Below are 27,879 nucleotides of genomic sequence, written 5' to 3' on the forward strand. Positions count from 1 at the left end.
CACAAATCTAAATGGATAAATATCACTACATGCTAGACAAAAAATAGTTTTTGACATAGGACTGTCCCTTAAAATTAAAACAGTTAACAGTACAGTATTAAAGTGATAAACAAGTAAAAACAACAGGCTTAATAAAAAACAATTTTATTTTCTTTAAAAAATAACCCGCCCCAACAGAGTTCCCATACTATCACATACAGAGCCAAAATAATATGCTTCCATGTCCTTTCATTCAAATCTATTGGGAAGTGCTATGACAAGGACTGTTCTTGATCAGTGGCTTCAATATTGCTTAGTCAGACAGTGAGGCTGTGTGGAGAGGAGTGGACTCTCCGGTGTCCACATGATGCATTTCCAGGGCAGACTGCCATTTCGTGTCCCCCCTTTGCAAGGTGCTTTGTGGCTTCAGTGAGTGAAGAACTGCATCTGGTTTCAGTGGTGCTGGAAAATGCCCCAAGACTGATTTTTTTTTTTTTTTTAAGCACAGAATGAGGGATAGAACACTGACCCCAACTGTGAAAGGCCCGGCAACTGGTGAGCCAAAATACATAACAGGTTAATATTATATATTTATATATACAAATCACCTTGGACACAACGAAGGATCAGTAAAACGGTGTACAAAGGCATATTGATTATGCAAGTTAATAAACATGATTTAAAAATCAAACTCATCTGATCTCTTATCTTTTTATCCCTTTCATCTCAAAGGGGCTCTGACCATCAGACAAGATTTGAGGCGCTTAAAGGGCAACTGAGGTGGAATTTTGAGACAGTCTCCACAGTGCCCTCTTGAGGATACACTCTGACACTAGTCACAATATTCATAATCATAATAATAATAATAATAATGACAAAGAAAAAGCAGTCTTTATAACCATTACACAATCGAGGCAAAACGACTGACAGGCAGTGGTGAGCGCAAGGCTCCTACCACTAAGGAAACCAAAATAAGGTGGCTCAGAATATCCAGTCATAAAAATAATTACATGCATTTCTTTTTCATAAATCCAGAAAGTGACTAGATGTAAAGGCAGGGCATATTAAGTAGTAATAATAGTGGCCCACCCTGTCCAATGTAGCAATCCCCTATCTGTGCCGCCCATGCACACAGAGCACCAATGGGGATTGGCTAACACAAGCTAGGGGATTGGGGCAGAGGATGCTGCAGTTGTGTTGATGTTTAAAGTGAGAATAGACAGCAAGGATAGAAGGTGAGGATGAAAGGGTTATGAGTGATAGAGGGAAATAAGGGGACAAGTGCATTTGAAGAGGTTGGTCTCTACATGCTAAGAAACAAGAGACTAAGAGGGCGGAGATGTGTGTGCTTCTGCTATCCAGGCTATGAGTTGTAAATGCCTGCAGAGGGAAGAGCTTTGTGTAAAAATGGGGATAGGTATGTGTAGGTACGCATAGAAGAAGTGCGTGGGTGGAGGTTTTGACTGCACTATGTGGCGTCATCTCCACTGATACCTGTTGGAATGTGCAGAATGATCGGAGCAAGGTCAATCGCTGAATGACAGTTCAGCTTTGCAGCACTTAAGTGATCACAGACTTTAAATTTGCCTGCATTCAAATCCACAGAGGAGTGTTGACCTTGTCTATTGCCTTAGTTACCTCTTTGTTCTGAAAGCTATGCGAGTGCGGGTGTTGAAACTTCAAAGTAGTCTGTGTCAAGCCTCAGGACAGACAAGTCTCACCATTCTGAAGTAAAATAAATCAACAAGTAAATAAAATAAAAAAAAGTGCCTCATATATCCTAAAAGAGCAATACAGAAATAAAAGATTATCTTCCTGTTTAAGTGCCCCTATTCCATTGGTTGGCATCACTTTTGGCTGGTTAATAATGCTGGTTTAGGTGCATGGGGTGCAAGTATATTTGATACACTCTATGCAAATGGTCCCTCTATTGTTATGCTAAGCTCGCCTCTATAGGCTAAATCTCTAAGGGACTGGCCAACCAGCACAGCGAGTGCGGCAGGACTTCTCTCCTGTATCTACGATATGCTACACCTGCTCTGTCTGTCTGCTAATATAAAGACCAGAGGGCTAGCCTCACATGTACTAACAAACTCTTATGTGCAGGACTGGTGGCACCTACATGCTAACACTAAGTGCTAATGTACCATACCTCAGACTCCTCAAGGCTGTTTTAAAAAAATAACATTATTCAAAAACATTAAAAACATGAATGTAGTTCATGACAACGTTAAAATGATACATGTAAGTGTGCGTGCCCAGTACCACCCCTCTGGAGGATCCCCATACTAAGGGGCTTGGAACACTGGCATCCGGCGTTCGGATGGGTAAAGAGGCAGCATCGTGGTGGCAGTTAAAAAAGTTTTTTGTGATTTTTTTTTTTTCTTCTTTTATCGCCTATTTTCCTCCCATCCGTATTGCATACTTACATACACAGGAGTGTGAAGGTAGCGTACAATACAATTACATAATAATACCCAAGTTTTAAAAATTCAACATAAAAAGAGCAATAGTCCTGGTAAAGTAAAAACAATAAAATGACAACAATAATAATAATAATATTCATAACCTTTTGAGTGCATGAGGCTGTAGAGTCTGCCTGTGTTTTACAGGTGAAGGGCGTTATGTTTCTTGAATTTCGGTGAATGACTGGCAGGTCTGTGGAGAGTGTGTGGTGGGCAGTCATTGGGAATAAGGGATGGGGATGAGGTGGTGGTGGGCTGTGCACCCACTCAGGTAGAAATGAGGTGGGAGGGATCAATGGTGGTGATGGTCGGTGTAGCTCAGGCGAAGTACATGGTCCTCAGGGTGTCATGGTGAATCTGAACAGCTTTAGCCAGCGCCTGGGGGTCCCGACCGTTGCTCTGACCAGACACATGGCTGCCCTCTCCACTGCAGAGAGACGACAGGGAGAGAAGATGCAGAACAATGATCAATTGTGCTTCATATGTAATTATTGCAATTAAGTCAACAACAGCACTGTCTGTCAAACTGGGGGTCCAAACCCAATGTGGGGTCACTTCATATGTAGACAGTGTGGCAGTTATATAATAAGACTGATGTGATTTACATTTGATATATTTGTAATAAGGGAAGTAAATATGTTTTAAATATTCCACTGCTTTTAAAAACAGAATAGAACAAAATAAGGCCTACGTTACAGTTAAAGGGATAGTTTTGATTATTTGAAGTGAGGTTGTATGAGGTACTTATTGATAGTCAGTGTATTAACAACAGTAGATGCCAATCAGTACAGCCCCGGTGTAGAGAAGCAGAGAGGGGCAGAGAGCCCAGAAGTTAAGCAATGTGCTGCTGTGAGTGGCGCCAGCAACAAAAGGTATTTTAGCCACTTAAAAACAGTCCACATAAAAAAGAAAAAACAATATCAGTTTAAGCGTACGCTATATTTAGAATATTTCCAGTGCTTTAATTTGGTGACAGACAGTCTTAATATATTATAGTCGTTAATATATTACTCTCCTGCCACACTGTCTGCATATGAAAAGACCTTCAAAAGAATTCACAAGCTATCAAGGTCTGAGAAACCCCGTGTTATATCTTTCGTAACCACCACACTGACCTGTCATGTTCTTTGTCCACCAGATGGTAGCGGGCACGGAAGGCCACAAGACGAGCATAGTAAGCTGGCGCAGGGATCGAGACTGAGCGGGTACAACGCACATAAGTGTGGCACAACTGGTACGTTAGAATCTGCAATTCATCAGCCGTGAAACGATTGTCATCCCATAAGACGTAGTAATGAGACGGCCGGCTGGTACCCTGAAGACAGACAGAAGGTAATAAATATGGGACACTTTTACGCACACACAGGCTACGTAAAACAACCAAATGTGATATGCAAGGTTTTGAGGTCAAAGGTGTCCAGTCTTATTATAATCTACAACTTAATACAAAAACATTTTGTTTCTCATGTTATTACCTGTATGCCTGCATGGCTGCACAGGTAGAAGTCAAACTCAAAGGGATGAGTGATGCTGGTGTCCACTGTAGTCCCTGCAGGAATATTCCCACTCTTTCCAATCTATCAAAAAAAACCCCACAGGATAGTAATTATTATACACGTGAAAACAAATATGAAAAGAGTTTTTTTTTTGAGGATTAGAAAATAGAAAGCTCACCCTTTCAGACTTGTCAGCACAGAAGAGGCGTGTGTGGTGGCGTTTCTGCACCACGATATAGGTGATGCCTGGCTGATAGTCTTTCTCCAACTTGATGCACGCGTCTCTGATGGCTAGGAGCTCGTAGTGCAGAATCTACACACGAGAGCATTGTTTATTAGCACTCAAGCCAATATAAGCCACTTTATTGTATAGAAAAACGCTAAAATGCACATTGCCAACAACAACTCACCAGGCAAATGAAATAATAAGAAATAACATCCAGTGGAGGCTAGCATATCCACCATCAAAAAACAAATTTTCAATTACCATGGCACCATCTTACCTGGGGCAACTGTCCCTCAGGAACTCCATCTCTGTAGAAAATGATCCTGGTGGGCTTGAACCGGGTGGATTTGTAGAACTGGATTAGCAGCTCACGAACCATGTAAGATAAATCTTCAATGATCTCCTGCCTGGGTCTCTGGACTCGCACTGTGGCACAGTATCTGCTGGGATGAGCATCCATACTGCCTACCACCTGCAAGAGAGGGGAGGATGGAAGTGACAAGAGTTTAACAGGTTACTGTCAGGTACCATTGGGTATTATACATTGCTTTGCATGAAGGTAGGGGGTTGGGGAAAAAAGCGATACATCATAGTTTCACCATATTTTGTATGGCAGTACTGTATCAATACACAGACGTTAACACAGACGTTGTCAAGTACTGATCTTTTCTTAATATTGCAAATGCCAATTTGCAATTAAACCTTTTGGTAATAGAATAATAATGATTTCTTTTTCAGTCCACTAGATGGTGCAAGTTTTTCTGGTGAGGTCAGCAGAGGTCACAGTGAGCAGGATTTTGTAGGTTGTGTTGTGACTAAAGTACTGTGATAAAACCATTTTTGTGGGCCCTCTAGTGATTCCCACCCATGGTAGACTACATCTCAATCTACTTAGTGTAGGATTGCCACGGTGTGAGATTTTCACAGTCACACCTTGACTGTTCACAGTACATGGTATTACACAATTATTGTCAGTTACAATGACCCTGAAAGGTATGAAAACAGAGGGTGGGTTTTTTGGCAGAACAGATGTTTACAATCTTCCAAAATAATATGTCCTATTTTTTCAATAACAATAATCCAGGAGAGTGCAATACAATAGGTAAGCAAATGTAATGGTGTGATAGCCATCAGTTTTCATAACTAACCCTACGACTTGGTGTCAAAGTGTCTTTTTATAGACTTTTCACTTATTTGAAAAATCTATGCAGTATTTGTAGTATTGTTCTCCAATTTTTAATCAGAACATCTATGCTATTCTTCCTAAATTTCTGTTAAAGATGTAAAGTTGTTTCATCCTGTATCAGGTATTTAGTGACCAAAATGATCACAGTTACCAATATTATCATTGTATTGTTAAAATGTGCTCAAAATGTTCAAAAAGTACTGAAATACATACAGTGAAATCACTTCATCATCGTTATATATTGAAAATCGCTCAGTGACTCGAAATGGCATCGTGTCCTTTGTGATGTCAGTGTTTTCACTGATGAAAACCAAACCCATGTTGCGCCTGCATGATTTGAAATAGTGGTGATCGAAAGGAATTTTATCAGTTTACCATGAAACTGGAAATTGTTCCATTCCTAATTTCTGTTATGTATTATTCTTCATTTGCTGCTTTTAGAATAATCAGTTTACAAACAAAAAAGCATCAACAAGAAGCATAATAAACAACAAAACATTCTCCAGAGAAAATGTTTAAAAATGAAAACTACTTTAATTCACAGCGCAACAGTCTAATGGTCCTTTCACTGTTATCAGACATTTGTCCTAATGTGTATATCTGTATGTTAGCATCACCTAGAGGCTGCCACTGGGAAGGGTGAGGCTCAACATCCATCTTTTATTTTTCTTCCCTCGAATCCTTACACTGCACTACAATCATCATTTTTCACCAATTTTCTCCTCAGTCAGGAGGATGAAGACAGACCCATTCTCCTCTCCCATCCCCTCTGCGTGTGACTCAAACGTTTGTCATAATTGCTAGGCAACAACGCAGCCAACCACAGCCGAGATGAGGTCAAGGACGGACGGGGGTTGACGTCATTTCCTTTTTGATCGTGAGTCAGTGATGAGCCATTTGTTTCCCTTCAACCCTCAGTTACTCCTCTCTTACTACTCCTTTTCTTTGTTCTGCCTCATTTATTCTGCATCCGAGGCAAAAAGTCAGATCGACTGCAGACGTTTGTCATAAAATGGAGTTTTAAAGCAGGCCATGTCTGGGCTTTAACCACCAAATGAATCACCCGGAATAGAGACATGCTGGTGTTGTTGAAATGTTCTGATCAGCTATTATATTTTTACACTTCTACAGGCTAAATTTGCTCGGTAAGTATTATGGGAGAATACACATTATTTATTAAAGCTGTAAACAAGGGCTGGAACTAATGATTATTATAATGAAAAGGCCAAAATGTATAACAAATGCCCCAATCCCAAGATGCCAGAGCCCAAAATGATTAACTCAGATCATCTATACAGCAAATATAACACCGTACCTATTTCTGTTGTGCATTCATGTTACCATAACAGTCAAATTGAGAAGAAACATTCACACATGAGCAGAATGTGATGACATCTGCTCTACAGGATTTTAATTAAGTTTTTCATCTGTGTTAAAGATTAAAGGCATTAAATCGCTTCTGCCTCAAACATACTATTTATGGTTGTGGGATTCTTCTCTTACCAGCACTGTTGTGCGACATGACCCAGTGCTCCTGTCACCAAGCAACCACAACCACGTGTGTTTGCTTTTCTATGACATCTTGAGGTCATTTACATTATTTACATGCCCTTGTTGTTTTTTTTTGATTTGCCTTTAAAAGGAGTGAACAAGATAACAAAAAAGTTTTTATGGCTTTGAAAAGGAATGAAAAAGAGAGACCAAGGTTGAAATGCCTGTGTTGGCAACCATCCATTGTTCTTAGAGGTGACTGTTCCCCAGATATACTGTAGGCTTGATCCACTTTTAGCCATCTGTGTATCAGAGCCAATACAGAACTGCTGTGGTCGACACAAACAGCAGCAGTGGACAGAACCTGCAGATCAATTCTGTCAAGAGTATAAAATCTGTCAGTGTGTCTTTTGGTCATTAGATTTTCCTGGCAGAAATGGGTATTAACAACAACAAAAACAAAACAAGTGGTTAATTGATTTTCAATTTGAAACAGAAAAAAGTGTCATGATCAAAGTTTTAAGATATTAATTTTTCTATTTCATAAAATAACTGACAATAAAGAGGCAAGTGTTCTTCCATATTGTGAGAAAATTGTTCCTTTTTTTTCGAGAATCAAAGGGAAAGTTAGCACAAATTATATCATTCATAATTTTCAGGGTCATCATGAACGGGATTCGACTGACAAGACGAGAAGACAAGAGAAGAAGTGAAAAGAAGTGTTCAAATATGAGGAAATTATGAATGGAATAATTAAATTTGGCTGACTTTTCTTTTAATCCCCAAAACAAAGTAAAGTAACTCCTGTTCCTGAAAAGAAAATCAAATGACCAAAAGATAGATTTACTGAATTCATTACGCTTCACTTTGTGTATCTGTATCAAATAGCAGCCAATTGCCTTCATGGACCAGTGTGTAGGATTTAGTGGCATCCAGTGGTGAGGTTGCAGTTCTTTAAAACATCCCTTCAGAAACCTATGGATCATGTTGTTCTGCAGCGTTTTGTCTTTAAACAGTAAAGATAATAATTACACAACACTAGTGTTGCAACTAACATAAATTTACACAATAAAATAACCTGGACTTTATTTTTATTAATCAAGTAATCATTTAGTCTCTACATAACAAATGATAGAATGAAGAAAAAATGTACTTCGGAAGTTACCAGAGCCAAAGGCACTCCAGTGTCCCCCAACACATGGGCTTAACCTGCACGCCCTGACTTTGTATGACCTGCAGTAGTTGCACATTCCCTTCCTTTTCCTGAGATTGTGTTAAAGGGCGACTAGTGTTGTCTAATGAAGGCGTCATTCTGGAGACTTACAGCAGTAATGGAGGGCTTCTTGCCATCTCCAGCAGGGGGGTGCGTGACATCTGCTCCCAGGAAGATAACCGGCTGCTGAAACACTGCTGACCTGAGAGAGAGAGCGAATGGAAGAGGAGATGCAAATTAGACTTGTTCATAAAGGCAGTGCGGGGATGCTTTTGGGGAGTTTCATTATCGTCATAGGTGGAAATGGATCAGTATAAAGTATGTAATCCAGCCCGCCTTTGTGGATTTCAAATATGTACAATGAGATTGTAAAATGCTGCAATAGGGGACCAAATAAACTTTTAAAGGGATAGTTTGGATTATTTAATTTGGGTTGTATGAGGTTCTTATCGATAGTCAGTGCATTACCTACAATAGATTGCAGTTGGTACACCCCCAGTTTGGAGAAACAGAGAGGGACACCAGCATAGAAGCAAAGCAATGTAGTGATGTGAACAGGGTCAGAATCAAAAGGTATTTAACCACTTGAAAAAAAAAAAATCTGTACCACTTTAAGTATACAATATATTTTGACAGCCTTTCCAGATGGGAAACCACCATAATGTAAGACAAATATTGCTTTCTCCAAACCAGCCAAATACCATGAGTGAAATCAGTAATTTTACCCTACAGATGGCAGGAGTTGCTGGTTTACCGCTGCCTCAATCTGTTAGCTTGTTTGTGTTATTATGTGACTTTAGTGAATCCAAACTCTCCCTTTCATCAAAGTCACACAGTAACACAAACAAACTAACAGATCAAGGCAGTGGTAGACCAGCAACGTCCATGTTCTGCATGTACTTCCATGGAGTTTTGTTGGTTTGGAAAGAAGGATATTTGGCTTGTATAAAAGCAGTTTCCTGCCAGAAAAGGCTATGTGGTGGCAAAGTTAAGCTGTGAAAATATTCTAAATATAGAGTTCACTTAAACTGATAGCGATTTTTTTAGGTGGACCTTCTTTAAGTGGGTAAGATTGGTTTTGCTGCAGCACACTGCTTAGCTTCCATGCTGGTGACCATCTCTGCTTCTCAAATCTGTCAGCATGCCAATGGCATCTACTGCAGATAATATACAGACAATTGACAAGTACCTCATACAAACCCACATAAAATAATCCAAACTATCCCTTAAAATAATCAAACCAAATAAAGGACAATGTAACACTTGTGTCTTAGAAGTTAATATCAAAGGAGTCATGACACATAAATATTAAATCTACTTTTACAATATGGAGGGTATAATGCTATATTTTAACAGAGATACATGTGGAAAAGTTGCAGTCCCAGGTCATATATGGGACAGCACTGTTTGGCATGAATGTGTTACACAATAGACCTATTAATATAATTAACAGTAATTGTATCAGAATTCTCACTGTTGTACCCCCTGCCATAAATGTGTACAAACAATGAAGACACTACACAAAGGCTCACCGTTGATGCGGTACCAGGATGTTGTTGATGCCTCCGAGTTTCACGTTGATCTTGAGGCAGAGGTTGGAGAGGGTCTGTGGTGAAGTCTTCACCACGTTCTTCACCTGGACACACTGTGTGGCCATGCCCAAGAGGGTGTCTCCCACACGCTTCACTTCAGCTACGAGGGACAGTTTATAAATAGGACATGAAGAACACCATGATGCTGAAGGACAGAGGCAGCATTTTGTCAAGCTTTTTTACTATCTGTCTTGACAGTTCTTGTGTCAGTACTTTATGTTTTTATATGGTTTTGTGGTTTGCTGACTATTTTAGACACTCCTTTCTTGTCGTTAGGGGTGTCTTGATATATCGGTATTGACAATAACTTTGATATTAAAATGATGCAATATTAATATAATAATATTGTTTTAAGTAGGGTGGTCAATCAATTAATTATTTCATCACTAGGGGGCAGCAGAGAGATGGTCCACTGAGGCACCCACCCAGTGAAATGTCAGTCAGGAAATTTAACAGCCACCTCACTAATGGTTCAAACCATAAACCAGCACAGCAATGACCATTGCCAACAAAAAACAACATGTTCTGAACAGACACATTACAAACAGTAATAAAAAGTAAGATTTGCATTTTGGAATATAATACAAGCAAGCAAATTTAACAAACGCTTACTCCCGCTTGAGGCTGGGGCATTATGGGTAGTGCGGGCTATTGTTAGACTCCCCCTCAATCCTCTCGCTCTGATAAAATATGGGAGTATGAGAGAGCAAAGAAGGCAAAAGGAACCATAAGGAGTCAAGAGGCTCCTGTGTATAACCAAAAGATGTCTGAGACTGTGTGTGAGTGTAGATTAGGTCATTACTGTATTATTGGCAACAATCAAAGAGACCAGCAGATGCTCAGAGTCTGTGGGATTGTAGATAATATATTTTTTCACTGCCTTTTTATGAGGCATCAACCACATGTTTATGTGCATATTGTTGAAAAAATAAACTTCAAGCATAAATGAACATGTCAGGTCCTAGTTACACCTGTGAGACACACACAGCCGAGTCAAGCCATAAACAGCTGCGTAGATTGTCTGTGCTTAGAGGGACAATATCACAGCATGATGATTCATTTAACATTAATATCTTATCTTTAATATCACAATCCAATGGGATAGTGTGTGAATGATGTGAAAGTCTGGTATTGTGACTCTACTTGTAGCATGTACTTATTTAGAAACAAACAAACAAACAAAAAAACAATAACTATCATGACACTAATCATGACAAACAGAGAGTATATCTAAGCTAACATTAGCCTACCATAGACAGGAGTTTTTCCTGGCAGGATGACGATGATGAGCTGCAGTCCAGAGTAGGTGTTCTTCAGGTGTCTGAACATGGGCTCCACACTGTCTGCTCCCTGGGCGTATTTACAGAAACATGGCTGGCCCTGAATCGGCATCCCAGCATCCTTAGAGATTTTACGCAGCTGGTCCGTAAAGTTCCTGAGACAAAACCAGAGCAGCTGAGACAAATTCAGCAAGCTAAGGTGAAGGTTTTTCACACTTCACTGTTGTCTCGTACTGCATCCCTGACCTGTCATTAGGAAATACTTAGCGCTGTCCAGAGTACTGTCTTAGAGGCTTCAAAGCTTCAGTGAGAAGTATCTACAAATATTCAAACTTAGGTGCTGCTCAGTTTCAGTTTGATCCATTGCCTGCATTCCTGTGTGTGCGTCCAGAGAAATCAAAGTTGAGATGTTTACTTACTTTATATCTTGTCATTGCATCATAATGGTTCACTGTGTAAATGAATATTAGTGGAAATGTGCCACTTATCAACATGAATGCCAACTAACAGACTCAGCAGCAGAGCAGCTTCATGACGGCTGCAGGCCAGTCCAGGTCAATACTGATGGCTTATGACATGATGAATGATGGTTTGACGGCAGAAAATTAATGATTTCAATAGATAATAGATAAATATATATTTATAAATCATTTTTTTGTAAGAATTCAGTAGTGCCATTTTGTCATTCCCTGAAGGCCCCCAAGGGGCGCTGGGACCCCACTTTGAAAATCTTTGTTCCAGCAAACTAACAAGGTTATTTAAGCCCACTGTGGCTCATGTTAAGTATTAGTTAGTCAAGCTGCAGGCCAGTGATACACAACTTGCAGCTCATGAGCCAAATCTGGCTCCCGATAGAGTGCTGTGTGGCCCTCAGACCATTTTCTAATTCACACTGAAAATCAATTGATTCACAATGTTTTTCACAGGAAAGAGGGACAGATAGGTCAAGTGTTGCATGATGGACTTAATGAGACTACAAGGTACCGTAGGATCAGATGGGAATACAACTCTTAGTATGAAATACAGCTTTATAAGATCAGAAATATCCCTGTTTCTTTAGCCAACAGTTTAAAAATGATTTTCCTTCTGTCCCTAGTAGAAGCCATTTATGGTTTGTGTTTGTGTTAATATGACTAAATTATTTTGGGGAAAGATGAGTTATGGCACTTTTACTGTTTATTTATTTCATCTGATAAATAACGTTATTATTAATGTTTGTTTATTAACTGGCCTGTGGCCTGTCGTTTTGCAAAAGTGGCCCCCAAGCAAACAAGTTGAGCATCTATGCTGTAGGCTATTGGATAACTGTGACTACTGCCTTTTCAGTGAGTGAGCTGTTATTCATCATCACCTCACATCTTTTTTTCAGAACCAAACACACTGTTGCATTGAAGAGCGCTAAACTGATCAACTGTCTCAGGACTTGTTATTTGCATCAAGTCTTGGGGGAACATAGGGAGTGCACTCTAACAGATACTCACACACAGGAGCCAGCTTGTGCCTCTGTCACAACTTTGTTATTACTGTAACAACGAGTCTAATTACCTGCTAGCAGCTAAAGTAAAATCTAATGACTTACTACCAAATGCACAGCAGCCAAATAATGTTATGGGGAAAATTATTTAATTCCCTGCAAAAAATGTATTCCCACTGTTACTACTCATTAGTACTTACTTGAGCACCTCTTCTCTGCACTGTTTCTGGGGGGCAAAGCAGGCAATCGCCCACACTTTGATCTCAATGCCGTTGTAAAACTGCTTCCCCCTCATGTCCCACACTCCCTGGTTGGGGGTAGCTATGGCACGGTTCTGTGGAAGAGAAGGCCAGAGGAGATTTAGTTTAAGCCTAATCAGGTCAGAGCTACAGCTAAATTATTACACCACTCTGTGTGTAAAAAGTGTAACTGAATGATTTTTGTTTGGAGTGTCTGTACTGATTTCTTAAAATAATAAATGAACCATAATTTACCCGTCCTCCATACTGTAGGATGGGGGCTGGAAGCACCCTGCCCGTCACCTCAGCCATGTCATCTTTCACCTTGATCCCAAACTCTTGGATGTACGGGTCTAGGTTGAAGTTAGCGTTCTTCATCTGTGGAGAGTGAAGGACATCTGTCATATCTCACGGAAATCACAGAGTCATACAGTCCTGAACACTGTTGTCACATCAGCAACTCACCAGTCTGCTGATCTCCTCCTGTCTGTCGGGTGCGGAGCGAGCTGTGGCTTTGATCATAGTGGAGGTCTGATTATCTGTCAGCTTCTTGATGCATCGTTGACCTGCTACAATGTTACACACCTGGAACGAGTAAATCCAGAGTCATTTGGGTGTAAACGCTGGTCATTTGTCACAGTAATTATGGATGCATCTCAAACTAAACTCAGTAATCGCATCACAGTTAAAATCATCCTTGAAGCCTTCCTCACCTCCAGGGGCAGGTAGGTGTGCTTCTGCTCCTGCCCCACCTGTAGACAGGGTAGGTGGGGGTATTTTAGCTGCAGGTTGTACTTCTGCTTGAAGTACTGGGCCACTGTACATTCTACTGTCTGTCCACTTTCAAGCTGGAGGGGAAACCTGAAAGAAAGGACAAGAAACATGACCTACTGCATGATGTGGTAAAAAGAAGAGTGTGTGACCCATCAGTGACAAATAGGGGTGTTACAATTTCAATATTAAATTGAAAATCAATCCAAATGACCTTTCAATTTCAATAATCAAGGCAGAATCTGTGATTCTACCAATATGTTTTTTCTCTCCACCCCTGCCTTCAACATGCGCCAGAAGGAAAAAACACTTCAAAGACAACATGGCGTAGCTTACTGGCCGTTATATCTCATTCGACACCATATAGACCTTATAGATCTTTTTAAAGAAGCATTTGACAGTGTAAGTGTACAAGCCAACTCCTGACAAAATTATCAGACACTGAGATCACCATAATTCACTTTAGGGAATAAAATTTTCTTATTGCACTTCCACATTTAAATAAACTGAGCACTGCTTTCACTTCCATGTTGTGCTACATTCCTGCTAATGTGCAAATCTGTGCATTGAAATAAGACTCATCCTTATTCACAGTGTATCTCCTAGAGGCAAAATATAAATTAAAAATTGTACCAAAACTTATGACGCAAAATAAAATAAACAAAGCACAGATTTCACTTTCATGTTGTGCGACATTCACATAATGACGTGTTTTATAGGACCTATGGATGTCGAGTTTACACTGCACAAGGAAAGGGATGAAGTACGGTAATGTTAGTGGCATTATTCTTGTTGGCCTTCATGCATTCATTATACTGCAGTTTGTGGGCTGTTCCATATACTCTTTGCATATGATTTGTTCTTGTTTAACATCAGCTGCCCTAAATTCAAAATACTTCCAACAATTTTACTTTTCTGCCTACTACTTTCCTACCTCTCCATGTCTCCTTTCCATTCATTCATTCAAACATCAGAATCATAAAACATTAATGACAGAACAACAGGGTGACTCTGTGTTGTTGTTTCCTCAAAAACAGGAACATGCAAAGGGGAATTTATACTTTGTAATTTAGTTCCTAAAATTTGTTCCTGCGCCTTTTTTTTTCTCCTTTTGTGGTTGGCTGCTTAGTGTTGGCCACTTACAAAAGCACCTCGCAAATGTAATGAATGTAATATAATCAACATTAATGCTGTCTGCTTTGCATACTTACGTCTGATGGCTGGCAGGTCGTCGGGTGACATTGCATACACGATATTTCCTCTTCATTTGGCCACAGTGGGTCACCTCCACCTTCAGGCCTGGTAATGTTGTCAAGAAGTGAGGTATACAAGCATTAACAAAACAGACATAGAAAAACTGACATGATCATTAAAAAGAAAGTAATTAAAATAACTTATAAATAATCACAAATTTAAAAGGAATAAAAAGGGAAATGTCCCTGATAACTAATGAAGAAGGTCAAGGAAGAGTTTTGAAATGCATTTTCCTGGTGTCTAGCGAACAAAGAATCTTTAGACAGGGGCATAGAGGTGTAAATTTATGTTGTTTGTTCTGTGTTTGGAGGAACTTTCCCACCTTTAATCTCCTTGGTAAAGCGGACCCTTTGCGAGTCAGTGAGAGTCTTAGGCTGCTCATCAATATTGCGAATATCCAAAACCTCACACATGAACTCAATTACAGGCTGGGCTTTGTAGAAGGCCGTGGCAGACACTAGAGGGAGACAGAGAGCAGCAATAAGTCCATACGTGTCAGAGAAGAGCAACGGAACAAAGGTACTTGGATGTCCACAACTTTTATGAACCTTTATGTAATTTCAGGCATTTATTAGAGTCAAATTAATTTAAAATAAAGGTCACATTTAAGAAGCCAACAGAAAGAAGAGCAGCAGTCTTTATTTATGATTTAATTAGAAACATGATTGGTGGTTCAAATGGTCCCAGGGTAAATTTGACTTTTCATCTTTTCTGTCCCATTGTTTCTGCCGAGTCATGCAATGTCAGTAAAAAACAATGAGCTCACTGACTACACTCTCATGTCTTCAGTGACTCACCATCAATGTTAAGCATCATCTTCCACATGGCGGGGCGCACAGACTGATGGAAGCCAAACCAGACTTCCCTTCCCCCACCCAGTGGGTGGTAGTATCCTTCAGGTGGGGAGAAAAATGAACGGCCCACTGGAGTGTACCTAATTGGGAGGAGGTGGGAAGGTGAAAATAATGAATGTGCAAAATGACCTTACTGTATTCAAAGCATGACCTCAGCCTGACTTAATGTCCAGTAAAGCTGTCATCTCATGTAGGAGTTTTCAGAATAAGTCAACTCTTTGTAACCATTAGGGGAAAAAAACAAACGAATAAGCAAACCTGTATGGAAAAAGCACTAAATGGGACCTATAAAGAACAGTATTTTTTTAGGATTGCTTATTTCTAAAACAGACAAAAAAAAAATGAGGAAACATGGATGCACTGACTACTTCTTCCACAAACATCTCTGGCTTAACAACTTCCCTTCTGGACCATTTTCAGGTCAAGTCCTCAAGCCAGTTATCATTATTCCCTTGCTCAGCATTGTTCAGTGGACACTTTCACACAGGTCTCAGCTAACAAGCATCTTTTGTTTAGTGACTCTGACCCCTGGAGCTATGGATTGTCTAATGCAAGGGAATGGAACAACCCATTTAAACCTTGCTAGGCTGCACAGTATTGTCAACAAAAAATTAACTTGGCAAAAACATGACTTTCCAATCTGCTCTTAAGATACCCGGATTCCACAAAGGTTGGGACTCTGTGTCACAGGAATAAATGTCGTGAATGCAATGAGGTTTTGGAGCAACATATGCTGCCATCCAAGCATCTTTTCTTTTACTTAATTTCAGTGAATACAGGTTGAAAACAATTTGCAAATCATTGCATTCTGTTTATATTCACATCTTACACAGCGTTTCAACTTTTTTTTTTTAGGGTGGTGGGGGGGGGGGGTGTTATGGTATGTTTGTGTCTGTACTGGTGCAACTAAGAGAGAAGAGGTTCCTATTGTGTACCTCATAGAGGCCAGGTGGCGCATGGCCACATCCAGGGCTTGGACTGAGTCGAGGGGGACCTGCAGACGGCCGCTGACCAGAGTCTCCTGCAGCAGGCGCCATGACACTTTGGCCAGCCAACGGATAGACACCTTGAAGATTCGGTCCTTACCCTCACCTGGGATGGTTACCTCAAAATCCACCTGGAGAAATAGAGGACAGACAGGACAGATGTGGAGAGAAGAGGTAAAGAACAAGGCTGCAGCAGGGGGAGAATAAGAATCAGAAGTTGAATGAAGAACGATTGTTGACAAGAAAATCAGATTATCAGACTGCACCGTATACCGGAAACCATATTTTGCAGAGGATTCATTATTCAAGAAAGTATTTCACATTACAGAGGGTGGTGAAAAAACTCACAAGGCTTTCAAAAAGCCAGCTTTTAGCCTGGTTACCTGTAGCTGACATTACATTATTAGACCATGAGCTTTCATGGTTTTGCTTCCCTAATATTTCCACTGCTCTACGCACTCTTTAATATGACTGTATGTCGCACTACATGGGTCCTTTCAGAAATTATCTGACATACAATTATTTGCTTCCTTGCCAAGAACTGGATGAGAAAATCAATACTACTCTCAAGAGAGTACAATAAATATGAAGCTACAGCCAATAGTTAGCTTAGCACTGAGATTAGAAACTGGGGGAAACAGCAAGCATGGCTCTGTCTAAAAGTAAGAAAATGCACCTATCAGCATCTCTTCCCCTCCCTAATATACATCTTGTTCATAAATCTGTACAAAAACAAAAGAATGATAAAAATGACAAGTTGCATTTTTAGAGGGGTTATGTGCTGGACCATTTCTTGACTGGGAGCAGTTGTTGTCAGCTATTGTCAACTATTTTGACAGTCGATTAATAGGTCTCAGTAATTTTTGTGATGGTGAACTAACTGTCTTGGGCTGTGGACAAAATAAGACATTTGAGGACCTCATATTGGACTTTGAGTAACACTGATTAACATTTTTCATCATTTTCTAGCATTTTATGAACCATTTCTCAAGAAAATCAAGAAAATAATACCATACCAGCTGAGATTTCCCTTTCAAGTATTTATGAGAGGCTAAGCTAACTGGCTGTGGCCTTATATGTATTGGACAGATATAACAATGTTATGGATCTTCTTATCTAACTCTGAGCATGAAAGAAAATACCAGTATGTGTATTTTCCAAAATGTCAAAATATTTTTAAGATTTTAAATAACAGAAGGCAGAACTCTTTGGACTCAAATACATGTTAAAACTAGAAGTCTCCAACCAGACAGTAACAGTCTTCCATAAAACAGTGGGAGTTTGTGGCTGTTAAAGGATAACTTCAGTATTTTTCAACCTGGACCTTATTTTCCCATATTTTTGCATTTAAGTGACTAATGCGGCCAACACTTTTTGAAACTGGTCCAGTACTGAGGGAGAGCAATGCAGCCAGCAGAGGCAACGTCATCTTCATTTAAACTCTACAGAAACAAAATGAAACTCACCAAAAACCATTACCATGCTTACCATCAGCAACTCTGGTCGTTTAGTCAAAATAAACTATTAATTTATGTGTGAAAATATTCTGTTTCTACATGTCATTTTTCCCTGCTGCTTCTCTGACATCCGTCCTTTCATTCTTCTCCTGATGTTTTCACATCTATTGAAGTGAATGTAGGGTTTATTTCAATCAAACCAGAGCTGGTGATTGTTGGAGCAGCAGAAAGATGAGCCAAGTTGTTGAGTGAGTGAGTGAGCTGTATTTTCTTTCTGAAGAATTTAAATGAACGTGACGTTGACTATGTTAAAATTATAGTTTTGCAAAGAGACTCTGGTTAGCTTGGCAAAAACAAGAAAATATCAGTTTCTTTTATACAAAACAAGTCTTATGCTTTAAGAAGAGGTATTTCTCTGTAGAGATCCTTTCCATAATGTCTGAATCAAAACAAGCACTCTTAGTGGACTGTCTTAGTGACGTTGCAACTCAGTTTTGCTTCTGCTGGCCGCAGGTCTTTCCTTCAATACTGAAGCAGTTTCAAAAATTGTTGTCTTCATTAGTCACTGAGGCATAAAAACATGGGAAAATAGGGCCAAGGTTGAAAAATACACAAGTTACCCTTTGGGATGGACATGGACATGTGGTCTGCAGGATCTAGAATACACTAAATACTGCCTTCTATTCATTGTTTTTCAGATAACCCTTCCTCCCCTAGAGAACGAGCATAATTCCCATTCAAACAGGGTTTAAGATTGACTTTATTGATCCCTGGGGAGAAATTAGGTGGTGATTACAGCCTGGTGTAAGAGTGCAACACAAAACCACTGCAAACATCTACCTTCTCACTCCCAATAGGAAGTGCTAGCACTGTGTAGATGTTCTTCTTGCCATCATACACTGGCTTCCTGTCGCCAAAGAGCTGGGGCTTGAAGTGTTGCACCATGTATTCCACCACCTCCCTGTAGGAAGCGACACACACAGACACAATATGGAGTTAACATGCAGCAAAAACAGAGAGAGACCCTGCTCTGCCAATTATAGCCACTGCCTGATCAGGATGCTCTATTGTGATCAGGAGGGAGAGGAGGGGGTTCTCAAGATGATGGAATATTGATCAAGCAGGATACAGCTGGTGGGTGCAATATTTCATGGTCACAGGGGGAGAAGAAAGGACAAAGAGAGTGAGGGTGTGGACGGGGGGCCACCTTTTAATGCATGGTGCCTTGGCCTTCATATAAGTGTGGGGGATGCTGATTTGGTCTGAATAGAAGAGGTCAAAGGGCTCAACCTTTGCATGCCTTCTGAGAACCTTTGTCTCAAAGCCTAAAAGGAAAAGAGACTGATGCTCAAAGACCCTCTCTTAGTGTTGGAGAAGATGCGAACACATGCAGTTTTCAAAGATTTTTCTTTAGCATTTCAGGTTTTCTGAGCAAATAACTGTTTAATTACGAATAGATTACTGGTCTGTTAATTTGTTCCCGTTTCTATTCACATCCTCCAGGACTCTCCTCAAGTGTTCTCTGGACAAATCTTGTCTTTCTGCTGAGATCTTTGAGATTTTGAACAAAAGATTGTTTGTTTAATTGAAAACAGAATGCTATATGAGGACACCAGTACTGTACTGGGTTGAGGCTATTTTAATAGACAGAAATAAATCATGTCCAGTAATTCCTTTCAGATTTTGAGAAAAGTGATTCATTGTTCTCACAGAAACATGCAAAAAGTTAATTCATTAAAGCTGCCCAAGTCTAAATGATATCGTCAATAATATGGCTATCCAAAAAAAGGAGGGTACTGTGAAGCAGTACATAACCTGCACTGTGCCATTTCTTTGATTTAAAAAAATAAATAAATAAATAACAATAATTGCTACTCCATGACTGTATAATAACACTGGGCTTCAAATAGCCAGACACCATTTTTTTCCTAGAAAATCAAACAGAATATATGTCAAGTTTTTTTAGATTGAAAGACACATTCTCACCATTTGACACCATATTTTTCTAAATGATTATTGACAATTATCCAAAGGCCCAAGGCTATTAGTAAGACATACTGGGGAGTGACACGGATTGGGCTACTGCCAAGAAACTGACAAAAACATCACATATATATATTATATTCCTGCTTCAAGCCTGTCCCCAATACCCAACATATGACTCCACACAAAAGACAACTGTGTAACATGACAGCCAAACATATCTTCTTGTCACAGTCACAAGTGTGTGACACTGCAATTTTAGGTTGGAATTGAAAGCGGAGAAAGCTGAGTAAAAGGGAAAATGACACTACTGCCTTCATAAAATAATAAATTCTCTCGGATCAAACATGACAAACACATGTATTGTCTGGTGGTTGTGATTTCTCCTCAAAGGCAGACAAGTCTCTTTTTTTTGTTGAAGGAATTGTTTCTCTGGAGAGCCATGACAAACATCGGCAAGGCAGACAGCACATTTTCCCTCTTGAATTTTGTAATTTATGTTTATGTACTGTTTTATACTCAGATTAAAGTCATAAACGTGACAAATCACAATCATGGCAGCTCTCTTTTGTTTCTAATTTGTTTGGATGGGGCCACTAAAACTGTCTGGGGACTAATAGCTCAATTAAAAGTTAATAATGAAGCACACAGAAACTATCTCAGCAATCTATGCTAGCCTGTATATGTAGTGTGAACCAAAAGATTTCACTCTCTTCAACATAAACAGAATGCTGATCAATTGCCTATTTTGCAATAAAACTCTTGAAAATACAAATTTCTGCTCTTGTGTCATATCATACAGTTGACTGGCATTTATTCTATCCAAACACATCCTCAGGATACCCCTCATACTGGTGACTTAATCTAGATTTTAACACAACCATTTATATTTAACCTGCATCAGACAGCAAACCATCCAACCGTCAAATGAAAGGGCTTTTTCAAGCATTCATAAACACCAGCCAAGGTGAAAGGGTCAGTTAAGTTAGATTCACTTTTGACTCCGCCATCTGTCCAGTCCGGTCACTCTGACACAGCCACTGCAGGAAGAGAAGGTTTCCTACTGCTTAATGTGATCTGAAACCCATGCCTACTTAGTGTTTAATTTTTGCCTGATTCTGCACGGATGCATATAAAAAATATGTTTGTTAGGCTGAACTATTTTCATTGTACAGTGAATTATCTTGAGTAACCAGGTCAAGATTTCTGGACAGAGACACTGGTGTTGAATTTTTCAAAGCTATTTTTTAGTGCTTTGAGCACCACAGGCTGAGTGCCATTTAGTCCCATTATGTTGGAGAGACAGCAGACATCTCTACGGCCAGTATCTCCAAAACTCACACAAAAACTATCTTGATGGATAAAAAGCACTACAGGTAAGAGAAAATAAATGTACTTTTGATTTTGGGATAATGTGTCCCTTTAAAGGATGATGATCTGAGCAAACAGTAACCATGGTAATTGAGTGCACATGTGCTGTATTGTGGCAGTTACTACCACGAAACCCTTAGTCTTCAGGAGACAATCTAGGAGGCTTATAGCAACGCTCCTAAATTAACCCCTCAGCTTAGCGTAGCTAGTTTAACAGCTGCATGGTACACATGACGCATGTTAAAGCATAAGACCAATATATGTAAGGCATACGTGAGAGCTGAAGTGCTCTGCTTCAGCTGCAACAGACTTTTTGTCATTTTCTCCATTCCGAAACATGGTAATCATCCTTTGCAAATAAATAAATAGTTGTTACAAAGAATTACATTTAAATCTCAGTTACATTGTTCATGTTGAAAGTAGCTGTTAACTGCTGCCTGCTGAAAGACTGACAACACAGTGATTACGAGTGACTGTTGGGCTTTCATTATCCAATTTCAAACTGTTCCACACAGCAGAGATTTCAGCTGCAGTTTGTTGACTTCTTAAACTGCATGCCCTGCTGCCACAAGTTAATAACCATTTATGACACGTGACAACTGGCAAGCACTGATCTTTCAGATTCATGTGAGACATCACAGACAAGGAACAATGCGACTTTGATCAGATGAAGGTGTAACCGCAGTCTTCACATGTGTGTTATTATTACCTGTTGACTCTCCGTGGGCACTTGTCAGGCTTGATGTCCACCTCATAGTGATAGACGTCCATCTTTGGGATCTCCACCTCAAAGTAATTGGCCAGCAGCTTAATGGGCTTGCCCACGGTACCCATACCTGGCCGACGGGGGGCATGGAATACCTGCTGCAGGGGTGGGGGGAAGACCCCCATAGGCACTGGACCAACAGAGGATAGGGAGCCATCAACAGGGACAGGCAACAGAACAGGGAAGAATGAGGAAAAGTGGATGTGCACAAAACAACAGCGAGAGCAGAAAAGGAACAAGTCGATGCAAAGGAAGGGCACAGGCAAAGCAGGCAGACAGAAGATAAAGAACGATCAAGTGAGGAGGTGGAGAAGGAAGCGGTTGTGAACAGCAGAGGACAGGGCAAAGAGGGCGAGAAATGTGGCATAAGTCAGGAAGGAAGCGTAGGCAGAGGCCAAGGGGGCATGATAGATGGAAACCAGAGTGAGGAACAGGAAGACGGATGATAGGAGAAGAGAGAAACAATGAGAATGGAACAGTTAAGCATCAAAATGTGTATGTGAGGCCAGAGAAATAGCGAAAATATGTTATATAAGTGGCAATATAAAAGGTGATGGAGGAGGGTATTGACAAGGCATAAGGAAGAGCAGGAGGAACAACCAGATTAGAAAATGAGGGGGGACAAGGGAGGGAATGAAGGGGAGAGGGTGATAGAAAGAGAAGTTGTGGAGAGGGAAGAAAAGGAAAAATACGTTAGAAAAAATGCTTCTGTATGTAGCAAGGTATGATATTTAAAGATTGTTTGTCATTCAGCTGCCATTCATTTAACACAGGAACTTCAGTTATGTTGTACTTCTGATCCCGTCCCTGCTATACAAATAAGGGCAGAAACTAACAATTATTTTCATTATCAATTAATCTGTTGACCATTTTCTTGATTAATCAATTAGTTTTTTGGTCCGTAAAATGTTGATCAGTGTACTCCAAAGGTAAAGACCAAGATGAAGTCCACAAAGGTCTTGTTTTGTCCCCAAAGATATTCAGTTTATTGTCTTAGAGGAGTAAAGAAACTGGAAAATATATAGGCTACACGTTTGAGAAGATGAGAATTTGGACGTTATTCTTAAAAAATATCTTCACAACAATTAATCGATTATCAAAACTGTTGGAAATCAGTTTAATAGTTGACAACTAAACAATTAACCAACTAATCGTTGCAACTCTAATACAGATTACCAACAGTCATGAAATCCAATTGATTGTTTCAGTAATTTATCATACAAAAAATAGTAAACGTCTGCTGAAATCTGAGGCTTTTCAGCTTCTCTCTGTTTTAAAGTTGTTGTAAATAATTCTGTGATTATCCCGGAGGAATCTATGGGGAAACTCTGAGGTAATTATGAAGGTATTTTATACTATTATTTAGCATTTAATAGACCAAATAAACAATCCAATACACTGCTGGACAATATATTAATATTATATTGATACTGTGATACTAGATATCACCTTAGATTCATATTGTTATATCATGGTATGGCTTAAGATTGGATTCTCCATGAAAGACAGTGAAACAGGTCTGTGTTTACATTTTTTTCCAGCCAGAGTTACAGTCAGCATTACATAAGCCAGTTAAAAAGAAGCAAGAGCAGATTTTTATTTAGAAAGTTTTATTTTTGATGTTAAATTTTGTGGTTACTGCAGTGGACACACTACCGCTTTTGTCCACAGGGGCCTAAGAAATTAACACAATATGAAAGTTCCTTTAAACAGTCACCATTTCTCATGAAAATCTATCTGACATGAATAACGTAGAAATCATGTTCAAGACTGAGGTAATGTATTAAAGTTGTACAGATTTTAAGTATATCAGTTTTAGTAACATTATGTTAGTCAAGTTTGAAGACTTTCTCCTTCACTCTGATAGTACTGATAATCAATTAATCGGTTTGAATAATTTTTTAAGAAAAAAGTCAATTAAAATGTCAAAATTCTCTAATTTCAGCTTCTTGAATGTGAATATCTTCTGGGTTCTTTACTCGACTACAACAGTTAATAGCTTTGATTTGTCAACAACACAAGACATTTGAGGGCATCATCTTGGGCTTTGGAAAACAGTGATCAACATTCTTCACAGAGAAAATAATCGACAATGAAAAGGACCATTAGTTGCAGCCCTATATTGGACTGCTGATATGACAAAACTCTTTTTTGAGAATGTCACAGCAGGCTTTGGGAACGTATGATAGTATTTTCCACATTTAATAGACTGATGGATCAATCAGTTGAGACAACAAATTATAGAATAGAATTAAAACAATGACAAAAGTTATCTGTGTTGCAGCCTTGAACATATTTTGCAATTTCAAAATAAGTCTGATTTCTGGAAATGTGTTTGTTCAGCCCACATTTTAAATGTCAGTCAACAGAATACAACTTAAATCTCACCGATTAGTGACTATCAGTGTCTATATGCAAGCGTCATGTCTTTAAAACAAGTGTGAGCCAGTCAGGAGGTCTAATTCAGAGGGAGTCCAAGACTGGGTGCTAGATGTGAGCCTAGCTCTGACTCCTGCCTGAGAGGGGCCCAGTGCCTTAACCTCTTGGTCCCCAGAGACCAGCCCTCCTCCACCACAACAAAGACCCCAGCTGCCCTGCTCCTCCGTCTCACACTCACACACAAATACAGGGGTGTATGACAGAGGGAGCGCCCTTGCTACGGCGAACACACACACTACACACAAACACAGGGGGCCCCCTCTACATTCCCAGCCTCACCATGGAGACACCACGGCAACACAGCATTGTCATGGATATCAGGGGACCGGTGTGTGTGCGTGTGTGTGTGTGTAGGGCTGTTGGAGAGATGGGAGGAGGCAGGGTGCCGCCGTGGTCATGCCGAAGAGACCTTGGCCTTTTTGGTCCTTCACTGAGCATGTTCCCACATCAGGCCAAGGCGCCTGTGTATCCCAAACTGGAAAAGCCCTGCTTTAAATAGCTGCTATGGAAATCATTGGGTCAAACATACCCCTCCATCATATGTTCACTAAGCCTTCAGAAGATGCCACACTGACGGGGACATCAGCCATAAAACACGCAGAAAGATGCTCTGTGTTTGTGTATCTATGTTTGAATCACACTTCACCATAACACATCTAAAAACACCATAAACACAGACACCAGACATGTGTTGACCACACATACTCTATGTGCAAGAAAGCATTTATGTTTGTGAATCTGTGAGTGTCTAGAGTGCGTTGTGATCGTCGCACACTCACACAATGACACACACTTCGCCCTCGTGCCAGTGAAGGCAGATGGTGAGAAGCGGAGCCAGCGCTCTCACATATCCCGAGACAATAGCAGTCTTTCCTGGGCGGTAAAACTTAAAGCAGAGCTTTCGTGCTGCATCACAACATGAAGACACTCACTATTTACTGTCCTGACAATGACGTAACAAGCAAAAAGCCCAAGTCACAAGGGAATGACAGATTTAAAGTTATATCCTGAAGAACATGTACATTTTTGTGCACTTTGGGTACATTAATGGCTATGGCTTAAATGCAAGCCTTTAAAATGGCAAAATATAAGAGAACAGTAGTGGATGTTTACTGGGAGACCCCTTCCCTTGTCAGGAGATCACAGGCCAAGTACATGAATGAGAGGGAACAGCCAATTATGCATCAATTGTCTTGGCCAAACTAGTTGGCTCTCTGAATAATTGGCTGTTGACCATGAGCTAAACATGGCAATCAGCACAATCTTGGAAAATAGCACATTGAATAATCACACTTCAAAACACAAAAGCAGACTTTGAGATGAGGGCCCCCAGGGGCCCTTCACCCATCCTAAAAAAATAAAAACAAACCTATTCAACTGAATTCAGGGTTCAGCATTTATACTGACAACGCAATTTCAATCACAGGTGTGACTATGCAAATAAAAACAGCCTGACTATATCCAGAGAGGACTCAGAGGTAGTTAATGGGAAGAGCATCCGATATTTGGGTGTTCAGATACCAATACCAGCATTGATATGGGCCTCTGATACTGCATAAAATGCTGGTTTAGGCAAGTACACAAGTCTATGCCCTACTCCAGTACCATGTAATTTATTAATCCTGAAATGTACATCTATATGCCATTTGTCCCCCAGGGTGGCAAAGTCACGATCATTCTCTATAAGTAATACTTCATATTTTACAAAGGGTTTAACCTGAGCCAGGCCATACACCAATGATAGCAATCATTACACGTTCATACAGAGTTATATGCAAACTTCGAGTATCAGAATTACTTTTAGGAAGGAAAGTGTGTCATAATATCTCTTTTCAATACACACACTGTGACTCTCAAAAGCAAAGAGTCAAGCCTGGATTATAACTGACAGGGTTCAAAATTTTCCACAATATATGGACTTCAGACCTGGGCATGAAGTCAAACACTGCCCAGTTTGTGTTCTAATTGGCTGCCTCCACACCTCAGTGTCATCCAAGAAAGCTGCCAAATACAGATAATCACTGGCACTGATAAGCTTCACTAGCTGTAAATCTGAAAGTGAAGTGTGCACAGCAAATCCTCACACACAAATACAGTTCAGTGCACATGCTCTTTACTCTAACTTAAACTCTAACAGCAGATTAGCAGGTATCACAACTCAAGATTATTTTTGGTTGCACAAAAATAAATAATTCATTTGCAGATGTTAGGCCTCTGTCTCTTGTGTGCGCATGTAAGGTGTAGATGTTAGACACGCTTTGGACACCCTGAGCAGCCATAACCTGTCAGGGTAAAGGGAGGCTGGTGTGCGGGGTGCAGCCAGCTGCTGCTGCTGCTGCTGCTGCTGCTTGAAGGCGGGCTTCACCTCGTCCCTCCTCACCGAGATTCCCACGACCTCCCTGCCCCCGCGCATGGCTCGGAATATTGTCAGCGCCCCAAAAGGCTTGTCTTTACCTATAAATCTGGATAAATAATAAGTGCTGTGCATTCAGTCTGCAAGAACACAGCCCCTTCCATCTCCCACTCCCTGTTCTGTAGACGCTACGATGCAACAGACGGGGTTGTCACTACATCCCCCTGACTGACGCTAAGGCCAGGCTACGGTGCCCCGTTTTTTCAACTGCAGTCTCTATCTGCAGCTACAACTCGGATAACCAGATTGATATGTGAAAACACTAACGTTAAAGTAAAAATAAAACCTACCAGCGCCAGACGGTCCCGGCTCCATCCCATTCACTTAGCCGCGCGGGTACAAGCTAGCTAGTCCGGGGTGCTGTGGCCAAACCGCCGGCCCCTTCAGGCTGGAAGCGTCTCAGACTTCCAGCCCCCTCCTCTCGGCGTGTAGTCTTCTCCTTTCTCGGTGAACCCCCGCCCCCTGCCCCTGCCAGAACCCCCCAGACCCGCAGAGGAGTTGAGGCTAACGGCGATAGCTGCCAGTTGCTTGTCTGCCCGTTGACCCTGGAGCTGTTAACGGCGGAGCTAAAGGGAGAAACCGTTGGATTTCTAACCGCTCTTCCTCCGCGGGGCACTGCGGTCCCTCCCGACGCCGTGATTTCGCCGATTGTCCGCGGCGCTGTGGTTTCTTGTCGGTCTGTTGTGCTCCTGCTCACCGTTCAAGCAGGATTCTCCAGCGGAACAAAAAAGGCCAGCCCCTCACCCCCCAAAAATCTGAAACTTCTTCTCTGCCATTAAAAAAAGTGCGATGGAACTGTCGGTGAACTTGTTGTCACACCCTAGAGGCGGAAGGCAGTACTGCACTGCAGATATGTAAATAAGAGTGAGGGCAGGCCATGTGTTCAAAGCCTGACTTTGTCTAGTTTGCTGGTTCACTAACTTTGATCATGTTTATTTTGCACA

The 27,879-nt window shown here is 40.5% G+C and overlaps 1 protein-coding gene across 1 annotated transcript; it reads right to left on the minus strand.

The window, feature by feature from the left end:
• Positions 1-128: 128 nt before the first annotated feature.
• On the minus strand, positions 129-27,879 carry ago1 (argonaute RISC component 1). Its single transcript, XM_084727039.1, has 19 exons — positions 27,226-27,879; positions 22,027-22,213; positions 18,804-18,924; positions 16,456-16,637; positions 15,464-15,600; positions 14,989-15,123; positions 14,624-14,711; positions 13,355-13,502; positions 13,107-13,226; positions 12,897-13,019; positions 12,603-12,736; positions 10,899-11,083; positions 9,589-9,748; positions 8,168-8,258; positions 4,444-4,638; positions 4,119-4,253; positions 3,920-4,021; positions 3,560-3,759; positions 129-2,871 (listed from the first exon to the last, which is right to left on the minus strand). Exons 1-19 carry the CDS (start codon positions 27,248-27,250, stop codon positions 2,763-2,765), a joined length of 2,577 nt encoding a protein of 858 aa, XP_084583165.1. The 5' UTR covers positions 27,251-27,879; the 3' UTR covers positions 129-2,762.

This window comes from Lutjanus erythropterus, chromosome 9, assembly GCF_056507025.1.
Source record: "Lutjanus erythropterus isolate fLutEry1 chromosome 9, fLutEry1.hap2, whole genome shotgun sequence".
NCBI lineage: Eukaryota > Metazoa > Chordata > Actinopteri > Lutjaniformes > Lutjanidae > Lutjanus > Lutjanus erythropterus.